Source organism: Oncorhynchus kisutch, linkage group LG16 (genome assembly GCF_002021735.2).
Source record: "Oncorhynchus kisutch isolate 150728-3 linkage group LG16, Okis_V2, whole genome shotgun sequence".
NCBI lineage: Eukaryota > Metazoa > Chordata > Actinopteri > Salmoniformes > Salmonidae > Oncorhynchus > Oncorhynchus kisutch.
Genome location: NC_034189.2, coordinates 49,674,148 through 49,688,382, shown reverse-complemented (window position 1 = coordinate 49,688,382; position 14,235 = coordinate 49,674,148). Strand labels below are relative to the sequence as shown.

At 44.8% G+C, this 14,235-nt stretch overlaps 2 protein-coding genes across 2 annotated transcripts; one reads left to right on the top strand and one right to left on the bottom strand.

The window, feature by feature from the left end:
- The first annotated feature begins 700 nt into the window (after positions 1-700).
- On the top strand, positions 701-10,369 carry LOC109879357 (gap junction gamma-1 protein). The gene is made up of 5 exons (XM_031792822.1): positions 701-941; positions 7,337-7,618; positions 7,810-8,041; positions 8,218-8,925; positions 9,192-10,369. Exons 2-5 carry the CDS (start codon positions 7,379-7,381, stop codon positions 9,203-9,205), a joined length of 1,194 nt encoding a protein of 397 aa, XP_031648682.1. The 5' UTR covers positions 701-941; positions 7,337-7,378; the 3' UTR covers positions 9,206-10,369.
- Positions 10,062-12,378, bottom strand: LOC109879369 (inhibin alpha chain). Its single transcript, XM_020471541.2, is given in 3 exon segments — positions 10,062-11,562; positions 11,760-12,059; positions 12,062-12,378. Coding segments are annotated over 3 exon segments (1,059 nt in total). The 5' UTR covers positions 12,075-12,378; the 3' UTR covers positions 10,062-10,816.
- Positions 12,379-14,235: the final 1,857 nt, after the last annotated feature.

Genomic DNA, 14,235 nt, shown 5'->3' with positions numbered 1-14,235 from the left:
TAGACATAGCTACATAACTAGAGTGGACATTCTTTGGCCATCTGGACACAGGCACACAGCTGGGCTACTGTGGAATCCCACAGCCATTCTCTCACAGTGTTGAGCTGAGAGTCGATCTGGCTCTGGTCCAGCTCTACAACTGTGTGATAGGGACAGTAGGGGGCATGTTGTTATAGCATACTCTTTCTCCCTATCTACACAACCAACAAGACAGACAGGGGGCAGCTGGGGCAGGGTAGCCTAGTGGTTAGAGCGTTGGACTAGTAACCAAAAGTTTGCAAGTTCAAATCCCCCAGCTGACAAGGTGCAAATCTGTTGTTCTGCCCCTGAACAGGCAGTTAACCCACTTTTCCTAGGCCATCATTGAAAATAAGAATTTCTTCTTAATTAACTGACTTGCCTAGTTAAATAAAGGTAAAAAAATGGTGACATGTGACAGAAATTGTGACATGTGTATAACTAACTACCTCATAAAGTTAAAGCAGATCCGTAACTGCACCTCCCTATTGTGTTTTTTGATTGTAGAGATATAAAAGGCTATTTCCTAAATCTCTGGCTTTCTTTAATTAATCTGAGAATAGCAATGAAATAATATTTTAAAAAGTGTGAACTTAATTACAGTAAACAGCAAACAGTATCTAGTCAGCTAATATATCTCACGTTTCAGTTAAGGGCCTCCTAAACGGGGCAGGGTTACGTGGAGGTATGGTAGGAGGAGAAAAGGGATTTCGGGACTCTTCTTTTGTCCTGCATGAATGTGTTTGGGGCCCCGACATGGATGCAGGGGTCACATGGTACTACAAAGCGACGAATGGGTTAAAAAAGAGGGGGTTGTAGTTTATGAAAGAGCGGCGGAGGAGAAAGAACAGTTGTTGATAGTTTGGAGAGGCTACGAGGGGAATTAAGGCTGAAAACAAGAAGGACAGTTTTGAGCCTTAAAGGTGAGTTTTTGCGAGGAGACCCATAATCCTTTTAGATGTTTTTTTTTACCAGGTTCACAAACGCTCAATGTAACTTTACACGCAGTTTAATTTACTAGTGTCAATGTATTACTTCCACAAGTTGCTGCCTATCAATCCTTGCTCAAAGTTTAATGATACTTTTTTGTCCCCTAAATTACCACGGTTGTGTGCGCGCAGTCAGCGAAGCTACAATCGTGTGATCTTTAGCTTTTCTTGGGCAATTTGACTCAAGGCGCGTAGGTTTGCTTCTTTTGTATTAATTTAATCTAAATTCAGAATTTACAATGAAATGGTTGTCCGGAATCAAGTTCTTTAATATTGTTTGCTGAGTGTATCAACAACTGTTACGGGCCAATGTTTCTGATGGATTTTTCCATCACTTTTTTTTTTTTTTTACCAAACGCCTTCCAGCCATGATGTCAAACTTTGTTTAGACCTTCATTATCTCGATAATCTTAACATCAGTTATTTTTATCAATCGAGATATCAACCCCTCGTTAAGCAGTTCATTTTAACACGCGTGTAGCCAATTTAGTCGCTAATGAAACGCTTGATGGTGAGTAAACAAGCCTAATCTAAATTCTCCGGCTCATTGGCCTTCTACACAGTCCACTTCATACAGTCACCGTATGAGTGACATAGTGAAGTTCAATGACTGGCGTTTGTAGGTTTATTGGTTGCCATGTGTGACCGACAGCATGCAGTCAGTGGTTTCATGCATGTGCCCTCGGCCTACACCGTGGGCCAACTCTGTTTTTGGTTAGAGGCCAAGGAATGTTAACACGCAGTACCTTGACCGGATACCTTCACTACCAGGCCTTCTGCACTGCTCAACTCCCATCCCCCGTCTTTACTTCACTGACTTGTAATTAACCACATTCCTTTGCTGGCTCAGTAGCCTAGGATGAGCTTTGGTCCAGATGAGAAGGAGCTACTCTGTCTTGGTCAGTTGTTGTTTTTGAGGACTTGAAGTGTTTAGTAGGTTTATTTGCCCTCACACTCTCAACAGTTTTTGTGTGTGAACCTTTCAAATATCACCCACATGTTAGCCTATCAGGTGGCCATCTTTCCTGGTCCATTTAGTCTAGTGTTCTCTTGCTGTATGGGTTTACTTTAAATGCCAGGCCTAGGTTGTCCGGGTTGCCTTGGTGGAAGAAGTTTGCATCGGGTTAGAAGTGATTACATTGGTCTTGGAACCGGTTGCCACCTGGGCGTGAGCCAGGTGCCCAGCTCTGGCATCTGAAGATGTCTCAAAACCAAGGTGATGTAGGTGAACACATGGAGTAATGAGTAGGATTCTGTTTTCACGTGCAAAAGTGATTGATTTTGATAAATGCTTTATCTGCCTCCCCAATAAACTACACCGAACAAAAAAATATAAACGCATGAAAAGTGTTGGTCCCATGTTTCATAAGCTGAAATAAGATGCCAGAAATGTTCCATATGCACAAAAGGTTTCTTACAAATGTTACATCCCTGTTAGTGAGCATTTCTTCTTTGCCAAGATATGCCACAACTGTCAGGTGGATGGACGATTAAACGGCACAATCATTACACTGGTGCAACTTGTGATGGGGGCAAAAGGCCACTAAAAAGTGCAGTTTTGTCAACACAATGCCATAGATATTTTTTTGGGGGGGGGTTGTGCAATTGGTATGCTGACTGCAGGAATATAGACCAGAGCTGTTAACAGAGAATTGAATGTTAATTTCTCTACCATAGGCCACCTGCATTTTCAAGAATTTGGCAGTACGTCTAACCAGCTTCACAACCGCAGATCGCGTGAATGGCGTCATGTTGGCGAGTGGTTTACTGATGTCAACATTGTGAAGAGTGCCCCATGGTGGGGTTATGGTATGGGTAGGGATAACCTACAGACAATGAACCCAATTGCATTTTATTGATGGCAATTTTGAATGCAGAGATACCGTGAAGAGGTATTGAGGCCCATATGCGTCTGTGACCAACAGATGCATATCTGTATTCCCAGTCATGTGAAATCCATAGACTAGGGCCTAATTTATTTCAATTGACCAATTTCCTTATGAACTGTAACTCTGTGAGGTCTTTGTTATTGACTTTATTTTTGTTCAGTGTAGTTAAAAAAAAAAAAAATCGAACAACACTAACATTCAAAAGTTTGGGGTCACTTAGAAATGTCCTTGTTTTTAAAAGAAAAGCAAATGTTTTTGGTCCATTAAAATAACGTCAAATTGATCAGAACTATAATGTAGGCATTGTTATTGTTGTAAATTACTGTTGTAGCTGGAAACGGCAGATTTAATGGAATATCTACAGAGGCGTGCAGAGGCCCATTATCAGCAACCAGCCCTTTTTTGTTCTAATGGCACATTGTATTAGCTGGCGTTCTCATGTGTGACCGACAGCCTAACCCTCGTACAACGCTGAGTACTACTTCCTTCACAGAACTGCACAACTAGACACTAATGTACTTGTCCTTTTGCTCAGTTGTGCACCGGGGCCTCCCGCTGCCTCTATTCTGGTTAGAGCCAGTTTGCGCGGTTCTGTGAAGGAAGTAGTACACAGCGTTGTACGAAATCTTCAGTTTCTTGGCAATTTCTCGCATGGAATAGCCATCATTTCTCAGCACAAGAATAGACGGATGAGTTTCAGAAGACCGGTCTTTGTTTCTGGCCATTTGAGCCTGTAATCGAACTCACAAATGCTGATGCTCCAGATACTCAACTAGTCTAAAGAAGGCCAGTTTTATTGCTTCTTTAATGAGAACAGTTTTCAGCTGTGCTAACATAATTGCAAAAGTGTTTTCGAATGATCAATTATCCTTTTAAAATTATAATTGGAACACAGGAGTGATGGTTGCTGATAATGGGCCTCTGTAGGTATTCCATAAAAAAACAGCTGTTTCCAGCTACAAAGGTCATTTACAACATTAGCAATGCCTACATTATATTTCTGATCAATTTTATGTTATTTTAATGGACAAAACTATGCTTTTCTTTCTTAAATGAGAACATTTAAGTGACCCCAAACTTTTGAACGGTAGGGTATATTTTATAGGAAATATGTTTCTGATGCACCATGCTGCTGCCTTGACAACATGCCTAAAACGGTGCAGATTACTGTTTGAGTTGAGAACGGCGCTCCTCCTTCACCTCTTTTGCCTTTCACGTCACGGGCCATAGACCGGTGCACCGTGGTTCAGCTTAATCAAACTCCCTGACTGCCCACCTGTTTACATCTCTCTTCACTAGATATCCTAGATGGCCTTTTTGCTATATAGGATGCCAGTGTTTCTTTGGCCTGGTTTAATATTCTCTCCTGTGTTGGAGGAACTTAACTGGACACATGGCTTTTGCTGGCATGAGCAGTGTAGCATGGCTGTGGGCTAGGCTTCAATTGACCAAAGATGAAATGGTACGCATTGGGAAGGTGGTACCCACTGCTTTTCAAAGCCAGAAGGAAGTTCAGAAGAGAGCTGGCTGACCCATTTTCTTGCACAATGCTTAGGCTGCTGGGACAGTGTTTTTTTTGTTTTGAAGAGCGGTTTGATTACATGGACCATTGGATGTTCTAATTACCTGAGACATTTTAGACAATGGCTAGATAATACCTGTCATCTTCAATGGCTGTTGTGTTCTCAAAGTACACTGAAATGGAGAGGATCCAGTATCAGATCACTGAGGAGATTGTCACTGAACATATTCATAGTGTCTCAGAGTAGGAGTGCTAATCTAGGTTCTGTTTAGCCTTGTTAAATATGCTGGGTCCATTGCATATCTACTAACAGGAGATCACTTGCACCTGTGTGTTAAAACAAACTTGCTTGCAACCAAAAACCCAGAAGAATAAACCAGCCGATCTCATATTGTTACCGTGTCAAGAGTCTGATACCAGACAGCTGTCTACGTTCTCTACTTCTGCCCCAATGATCTAAAATATTTATTGTAACAATATAGGATTATATTTCCTACAAAACATTTCATCTTTAATGTTATAATTAGAATATTATTTAAAGTTACTTGAAACTAAAATTTTAAATGAACTGATTCTAAACTCAGTCCTGATTGGCTTGATTTAGGTACATTTTTAGATGTGAACAGTTCAGGGAGTTTTTTTCTCCAAGTATTTACTATACTGTATTAAGACAAGCTGTTACTTTTTCCATTTCATGTGATCTTTAAGAACAAACATTGTCCAGTGAAAATGTGTTGGGTCATTTGCCACAGTTTTGCAGTGGTAAACTAGGAAAGACATTGATTCAGTTGTACAGAATGATGGTCAAATAGGCCTGTTAAATCTGCTTACTGCACCCGCACCCATTCCGGAAAAGCGGGCAGCTCCCCCCCCCCCCCCCCTGGCAATGCCATGGATGGCAGATTGGCGAGGTCTGCCCTCAGGCACTGGCACTAGATCAGGACTTTGTCGTGTCACCTCACCCACATGTATTCTGGGATATTTGAAACCAGAGATGACTAGTGTGGGAAAGAAGGGCTAGTTCTTGTTTCTTGGAACAACTAGAAAGTCAGCAAGGTAAATGGAGGTCTTTGATGAAGATGAGTAATGATGACTGTTGATTTTAGATGAACACTCCTAGACAGGTTCATCATGTAGAATACAGTGCACATTAAAGAAGCGCTTTAGAAACGTATCATATTCGTATTTATAAAAAGTGACTAAAAAGTGCTGGAGTACAATCTCACTATCCTGATACTTCTGGAGCTCACTGTGTACACAGTATGCCATTTAAATGTCTGTACACACTTTACTGGGGACAATTTATTTCCTTGCAGTAGCTTCTATCTTGACCTGCCTCCTCTAGCATAATTCACTGTCCTGGTAAATACTGTGACTCTACAGGCCGACCCCCTCCAGTCCTTTGTCTTCCTATCCTGCTGCTGCTAAGCTTTCCCATCTGGTCTGCCTTGCTTCTCTGACCCGCACCATCCTCTCTCCCCAGTGTGAAGTCCCAGCTTGCTGTGACTTGCCGACCCCAGTCTTTAGAGGTGGTAGTGAGCAGGCTGGGGTTTGGAATGACAGGGCGTTGTAAGAATGTAGGTGGGAACCACAATCCACTAGGGTACCATGTGATACAGTATGGACTGACCTGGTCTTTTTCTACTGTCAAGAATCTATTTTTGTTGGGCCGGTCCACCGGGCAGTATACATGGCTCACTAGCAGTTCAGTCTATAAAAATTACCTTTAACTTTTTTTATTGTGCTTCCAAATGAACAACCTCCTTTTTACATCACAGCAAAAAGCATATTGTGAAACCAGAAACCACACTTGTTAAATCCTTCACAAGGAAACCTATGGCCATAGATCTGAAGCCTGGGTGTGAGACATGGACGTTGCAACACGTTCATCTCGTGATACTTCTACCACAGTACTCCCACTAGGTCATTATATTCTACCTGGCGCCTGCTCTTCTGGTTCCTATAATAATATTTAACCTGGGAGTGTGTCATCATCCAACCCTCCCTGTGCCCTCCTTTATATGCACGTATGGCTCATCATTTATGAACCTTGTGGATGGAGTGGAGCAATATTTGATTTGATCAATAGGGGGCACAAGTGTTATTTTTCAAGAGAGTGGGGTTGGGGGTCAATGAGGCCATTTTTAATTCAGTCATGTCAGAAAGGGAATTAACATTCCCTTTCAGAGGAATAGGAAGTGGCCTTTTCAGTTAACTGTTTTGTCAATTCATAATTCATGTTCAGGGGTCAATAAGAACTGGTTTAGCAGCATCTGATTTTAAATGCATATATGGATGTTTTGGTTTAACTGAAGAGCCAGGCTTGGTTGACTCGTGATAAAGAATCAAACATTTCAAGTGGGTTTCCAGCAGTATTACAGTAGGGGCTTGTAAATAATTTGAGTTGAAGTTTGGACCTCTCCTGTAGTTCACACAGTAAAAGATTAGAAGCTTAATACTAAGTTATGATTGACTGTATTAGCACTTTGTAGTATGGATGGCTTGGTTTTATCTGTACCTCTCCCAGGGTGACGCATCCACACGTGTGTATCGCATGGTGGTTTTCTCTGATCTACAGTCTAGTGTGTGTGGATGGATCTGGACAGGAGATGTAGTGTATCACCGTACAGGAGCCAGTTCTCTCTGCTGACATCTCTTCACTTGAATGGCATAATTTGTTTTACCTTGATGGATGGTGTGTTGACTTGAGATGTGTGTTTTTAAGAAGCTTACCCTTTTGCTCCTAACACTCGTCCCACCCCACCTCCATAACTGACATGATGATCAGGGTGTTCTTTCTCTCTTTGAAAATGAAAATCTGAAGATGAGCCAGGTGCACCAGAAGCAGCTTTTTCAGGTAAATGTCACACTGAAAATAACATCACCTCTCCCCCCCCCCCCCCCCCCCCCCCCCCCAGAGCTGAGAGGGCTCCTGGCCAGGTGTCTGCTGAGGCCTCATCATGAGCTGGAGCTTCCTGACGCGTCTCCTGGATGAGATCTCCAACCACAGCACGTTCGTGGGGAAGATCTGGCTGACTGTGCTCATCATCTTCCGCATCGTGCTGACGGCCGTGGGGGGCGAGACCATCTACTACGATGAACAGGCTAAGTTCGTCTGCAACACGCAGCAGCCCGGGTGTGAGAACGTCTGCTATGACGCCTTCGCTCCTCTCTCACACGTCCGCTTCTGGATCTTCCAGGTGAGACTGAGTCAAGCATATGTTTTCTCAAGGTAGGGTGAAGTAACTATGGTGTGTGTGTGTGTGTAGCCATAACAGATGGGATGTATAACCTGTTGACACAAACAAACCATTAACTGCTTATGTCTTTGTAAGCAATTGCTCAGGGACTGTGAATTCCCTGTCTACCATCCACTCCCTCTCTCCTCCAGGTGATCCTGATCACCACCCCTACCATCATGTACTTGGGCTTTGCCATGCACAAGATCGCCCGCATGGACGATGTTGAGTACCGGCCTCTTCATCGTGCCGGGAAGAGGAGAATGCCCATTGTGACCCGGGGGGCACAGCGGGACTACGAGGAGGCAGAGGACAACGGAGAGGAGGACCCCATGATCACTGAGGAGATCGAGGTGGAGAAGGACAAAGAGAAGGTGACAGAAGGTAGGGTGAGGCACAGCTTCTCCTCAAACTGTCTCTTTTCATTCACACTGGTTATGAAGTTGTCACCAGAGAAATGACTTTATTTGACTTTAAAGCTGTGTGGATCACACCCATCCCTTTACTTTGACTTGCCCTGTGGCTTGCTGTCAGTGAGTTTGTCTCTGCCTCGTCTCCAGGCTCTGTGAAGAAGCACGACGGTCGACGGCGCATCGCGCGTGACGGCCTGATGAAGGTGTACGTGTGTTCGCTGATCTCGCGCATCGCCTTCGAGGTGGCCTTCCTGTTAGGCCAGTATGTCCTCTATGGCTTCGAGGTGGCGCCCTTCTACGTGTGCACGCGCTCTCCCTGTCCGCATACGGTGGACTGCTTCGTCTCGCGGCCCACCGAGAAGACTATCTTCCTCCTGGTCATGTACGTGGTTTCTCTCCTCTGCACCACACTCACCCTCCTGGAGATTCTCCATCTCGGTGTCGGCGGAGTCCGCGACACCCTCCGCGGGCGCGCCAGGCGCCACCCCACCCCAGCTCTACCCCCCGTGGCCCGGGGGTCCCTTTGCAGTTCCCGCCATGGACCCACGGCCCCGCCAGGGTACCACACGGTCCTGGGGAAGAAGGATCCGTCAGGCAAGCTGAAGGCAGAGTTCAGAGATCCGTTGGCGAGGGACTATGGGAGGGAGAGCCTGGGGGACGAGGCGTCCAGCAGAGACCTGGAGAGGCTGAGGAAGCACCTGAAGATGGCCCAGCAGCACCTGGACTTGGCCTACCAGAACGAGGAGGGCCAGGGGTCCCCTTCACGGAGCAGCAGTCCTGAGAACAACACCACGGCTGCAGAGCAGAACAGACTCAACTTGGCTCAGGAGAAACAGGCGGCGGCCAGGGAGAAAGGTAAGGATGTCAAATAGTATCTGACTGCTGAACGGGTCAAAACAATATGAAGGAAGGTTTCTAGCTTTATCAGTCCTACGAAAGAGCGATTTGAAGAAGGCGTCATGTATTTTTCAGATATTGTGTTTATTTGAACCTGCTCCAGGTGCCTTAAGCCATTTTGAATGACTGTACAGAATGACATTAACCTATATAACCCCACAGTACTTTTTGTTCCCATGAAGTAGAGATCCCTCTATTTCCTGTCTAACATGTTGTTCCCTCAGGAGTACATGCCTGAATCCTGCTTAATGCCTGCTCGCCTGCCTGCCTGCTTTCTCTTCCCAACTGGCCCTCCACGGATGGGGAAGCACATGGGAACACAGCCAGCCAGCGGAGAGACTGAAGAGTGTGGTTGTGTGAGGGATGGAGGGCCTTGCAGTATTAAGGGCCAGGGACAACTTAAATGTAAAGCTGCCCAAGCTTCCGTAAAGCTACAGTACAAATCTCCTTAGCGTCTGACTCATTCAACTTGAGTGCCTCCAAATACTTTGGTCTCAAGTTTCAGCTTGCCGAAACCCCACACCCTACTTTGGCAGTGCCTGTCGCTGAAGCACAGCCTTCTAGATGTAGTCGACACCCCGTTTTGGTTTGTCCATTTTTGTTTCAATTTTTTCCGCAGTCATTCTTTTCCAAAGTCTTCTCCAGTCAGTTTCTGTAGTCTGTCAGGTGACTGGCTCTCATCCAGTTTAAGCTTTAATTTACCCCCCTCCTCTCTGTTGACAAAGTTTACTAGTCGGTCCGATTTTAAGAGCGAGGCTCAACAAAGTCTTAAAAGCATTTACTGCACATGTTGTTATGCCAGGGCTTGTTGTTGCTGGATACAGAGTGAACCGCAGTGAACACTTGCCTGCGGGGATGTCCTTTTGCACAGACATTAAGAGGATGTTTCTGTGTCCATGTATGTGTGTTGTATACAAGATGGTGGGAGGTTTTCTGACAGTGCGCTTCTTTAGCGAACGCTTTTAACTTCATCTTGGACGTTAACTGTACTGCTTTTTTCAGAGGAATAGTAATTAAAAATGAATTGTTTTGACATTCCATGAGACTCCACTCATTGTTAACCTTGTATATCAGTCATTCCAACAAATTGGCCAAATGTGATAAATACCTGGGAAATGCTTGAATCCTGTGACTATAAATGTTCTTCCATGCTGTTGAAACACTCCTGTAGTCCTCCTGTACCTGTCATTTTGCTCCTGTCCTGGTTCCTTTTGTTCATGCTAGTCGGTGAGTTGTTTAAACTTTTTTATGTTTGTACTGGAATTCCAAGGAGGCAACTGCACCAACATTTGCTTATCTGTCACAATGTGATGGTTCTTTGAAATGGTTGAGCTGGAAACGATCATGTCGTGCGCTGTGTTGATTTCATTTTTTAAATTCGGTACAAAAATATTGTTCTATTTTTTTTCTTCAATATTTGTAGTATTTTTGTTACATTGTTTTGTAGTTTTTGTAACTGTAGAGTTTAGTTTCATAGAAATACATGAATAAATATATTTGAACAGAATGACTTTGCAATGTCTTTGTTTTGGAATGATTACTTCACTGTAGACCTCGGTACTTTTAAAACACCATCTGAGTCTGCATTGCCCTCTTGTGGCAAGAAGGAAGAGCACACTACACCCATTTCAGTTTCTTAAATTATTTTGATTAAAAATGCATCTTGTGTAGCTGTATCAATAACAAACTTTATTTTGCTCTATTAATATTGGTGCATAACAAATACAGACCTATCAGTTATAGGTCTAGCCTAGGTGTTCTCTGAAGACAGTTGCCCTGGCCTAGATTACACCAGCATAACTATTAATCCTACTTGGAAAAACGGAGCCCATCTCAAGAGGTTTTAGGCCTAGATACAGGTGCACTCCTCTGGTATGATGTTGGGCAGGGTCTCGTATTTAAAGGAGTACCCTCCGTCAGACGTAGTGGTAAACCGTAGTGACCTCATGGTCCCGGGGACCGGAGCGCAGCACTGTTTGATCCCCAGCATAGCAGTGGTGCGGTCCAAAGCCGAGCAGGTGCCATGACAGTAGTAGAAGTTGAGAACCTTCGGGTGAACGATCCAGTTGTCCCAGCCCAGCTCCTGGAACGAGATGTTGATCATCTCCCGCTGACAGTCACTGTACTCTGGCTTCTGCTGTGATGGCCGCATCAGGAGGTCGATGGACGATGGGAACCAGGGAATGGTGGCGGCCGCTCGCCGTGGGGAGCGGTCTGGGTCGTGAGGTCGGGTGTGCAGGTGGAGGAATGGCATTTTGTCGGCTTTGTTTGCATGGCATTCGCAGGCGGGGCAACGCACCTGGAGAACGAAGGGGCCTTGGGTCAAGGCGGTGAGGAGGTGGTGCTCGAAGTGGTAGGTGGTCCAGCCATCAGCGGTGGTCTTGGCTGGAAACTCTGCCACCTGGAGGAGCTGCTGGTCTGAAGTGAGGAGGAAGAGAGGGGTGATGTTCCTGCTGGCCCCCTCGCCGGCATAAAACCAGAAATGGGCTGAGGTGATGGCAGACTCCTGGTTGTCGAGGGAGGATTGGAAGTAGTAGGTGAAGTGGCTGGTGGCTCTCTCCTCTGATGGGGAGTCTGAGCTATCACAGGTAGAGTCTGGAAAAACAAGGCAGACAGTGGAAATAAGACCAGGTCAATCGATGGGGAAACAACCTACAGTTGTCTGGAAAAACATCTGACAAACTTCACGTTTGGAGTGAACTATTGAAGAGAGATTGACTAAAGAGAAGGGAAAAGGAATAGTGAATCAGAGTTTGAGAAAAGGAGAAAGGGGGATATGGACTCTCACTCACCAGAGCTGGGGAAGAGGATGACTTGCTCATGGCTCTCCTGGTGATGCCTCCTGTGGTCCTGTGCCCAGGCTGCCCTCCCTGCCCTGGTGGACCTCCGGTGACCTCGCCCCGCCTCTGCTCTCTCTCTGCCCCCGTCAGGGGCCTGGTGGCTGGGCTCGGGGGGCTGCTCCAGCCCTAACCCATCCAGGAGGCGCTGTTTGAACCAGTCTAACACCACGTCACGAGGCAGCTCGTCCCCCTGGCAGGCCTGGGTCAGGGTCTGGCTCCACAGGAGTAGCAGGGCACAGGAGAGGACGGTAAAGCACCAGTCTGCATGGTTCAGATCTCTTCAGTCTATAGAAGGTTGTGAAGCATGTAGATCGAGGTGGAAAATTGCTTTGAGTTTGAGTAATCCAAGTAGGTCAGATATCCCTGTCTAATAATTGGTACGGTGACCAAATGGGTCAATTGATTGTGCCAAAACTTCTAGTAGATGAGGTGAAGTAGTGTAGATCCTTCTCTGTCCTGACCCAGTGGGATAGTGGTGTCAATGAAGTCCTGTATTATTTGCAGAGCACTGTGTCTCTCTTATCCATTGTTTTGTCATGGAATAATATTGCCTCCTACCCATGCCTATCTAGACACTGGAGAAAAAGGGAGTGAGAGAGAGCCCTATGTTATTGTTATGCTGTCATTATCCAGAGGAAAGACTACAGAGTATGACCTTGTGGGTGATTGGAAGTTACAATGTATTTGATCACAGTCTGCGTTTCGCTGTAAGGGCCACTTTGTTCTTGTACTGTACTAGATTGGTCTGTTTTGTGAAGTGGACTGTAGCAAAACTTTGAAACCATTTCTGAGGTATTGTTCCTTCGTGTTAAGGTTTTCTTTAATACACATAGTGTGTGTATTTAGTGTCGGAGGTGTGAGGAGATTTCAGCAGAGGAGAAATATTAGACAAAACACCAGGTCCAGATAAGACACGATTGAAAGAGGTGTCTGAAATGGAACGGTTTACAGGCTCTAGGTGCAGAAAATGTGGTTGTCTCACCTAGCTATCTTAAGATGAATGCACTGTAGGTCACTCCTGATAGGAGTGTCTGCTGAATGACTCAAACATAAACAGATATTGGGGTCAGTTATTGAAAATGAACCACAGTTTGAACTAATGTGTTATAACTGTTTATATAAAGGACTCATGAACCCTTTGCAACCCCCTTAGAAGATACAAAGTGTTACGAATAGATCACAACAGTAATCACACGTGAACTCACAGTGCTGCTGTAGTCATTTCATAAGGCTCATCTGTAGACGACACCTTGGTTTCAGTAGGACTCCCTGATCAAATAAAGGTTTATTATGATTTATTTTTCATTATAATGAACCCAACAGATGTGTACAGTGGGGCAAAAAAAAGTATTTAGTCAGCCACCAATTGTGCCTGTTCTCCCACTTAAAAAGATGAGAGAGGCCTGTAATTTTCATCATAGGTGCACTTCAACTATGACAGACAAAATGAGAAAAGAAATCCAGAAAATCACATTGTAGGATTTTTAATGAATTTATTTGCAAATTATGTTGGAAAATAAGTATTTGGTCACCTACAAACAAGCAAGATTTCTGGCTCTCACAGACCTGTAACCTCTTCTTTAAGAGGCTCCTCTGTCCTCCACTCGTTACCTGTATTAATGGCACCTGTTTGAACTTGTTATCAGTATGAAAGACACCTGTCCACAACCTCAAACAGTCACACTCCAAACTCCACTATGGCCAAGACCAAAGAGCTGTCAAAGGACACCAGAAACAAAATTGTAGACCTGCACCAGGCTGGGAAGACTGAATCTGCAATAGGTAAGCAGCTTGGTTTGAAGAAATCAACTGTGGGAGCAATTATTAGGAAATGGAAGACATACAAGACCACTGATAATCTCCCTCGATCTGGGGCTCCACGCAAGATCTCACCCTGTGGGGTCAAAATGATCACAAGAACGGTGAGCAAAAATCCCAGAACCACACAGGGAGACCTAGTGAATGACCTGCAGAGAGCTGGGACCAAAGTAACAAAGCCTACCATCAACAAGGGCATTGAAGATGGAACGTGGCTGGGTCTTTCAGCATGACAATGATCCCAAACACACCGCCCGGGCAACGAAGGAGTGGCTTCGTAAGAAGCATTTCAAGGTCCTGGAGTGGCCTAGCCAGTCTCCAGATCTCAACCCCATAGAAAATCTTTGGAGGGAGTTGAAAGTCCGTGTTGCCCAGCAACAGCACCAAAACATCACTGCTCTAGAGATCTGCATGGAGGAATGGGCCAAAATACCAGCAAAAGGGTGTGAAAACCTTGTGAAGACTTACAGAAAACGTTTGACCTCTGTCATTGCCAACAAAGGGTATATAACAAAGTATTGAGATAAACGTTTGTTGTTGACCAAATACTTATTTTCCACCATAATTTGCAAATAAATTCATAAAAAATCCTACAATGTGATTTTCTGGA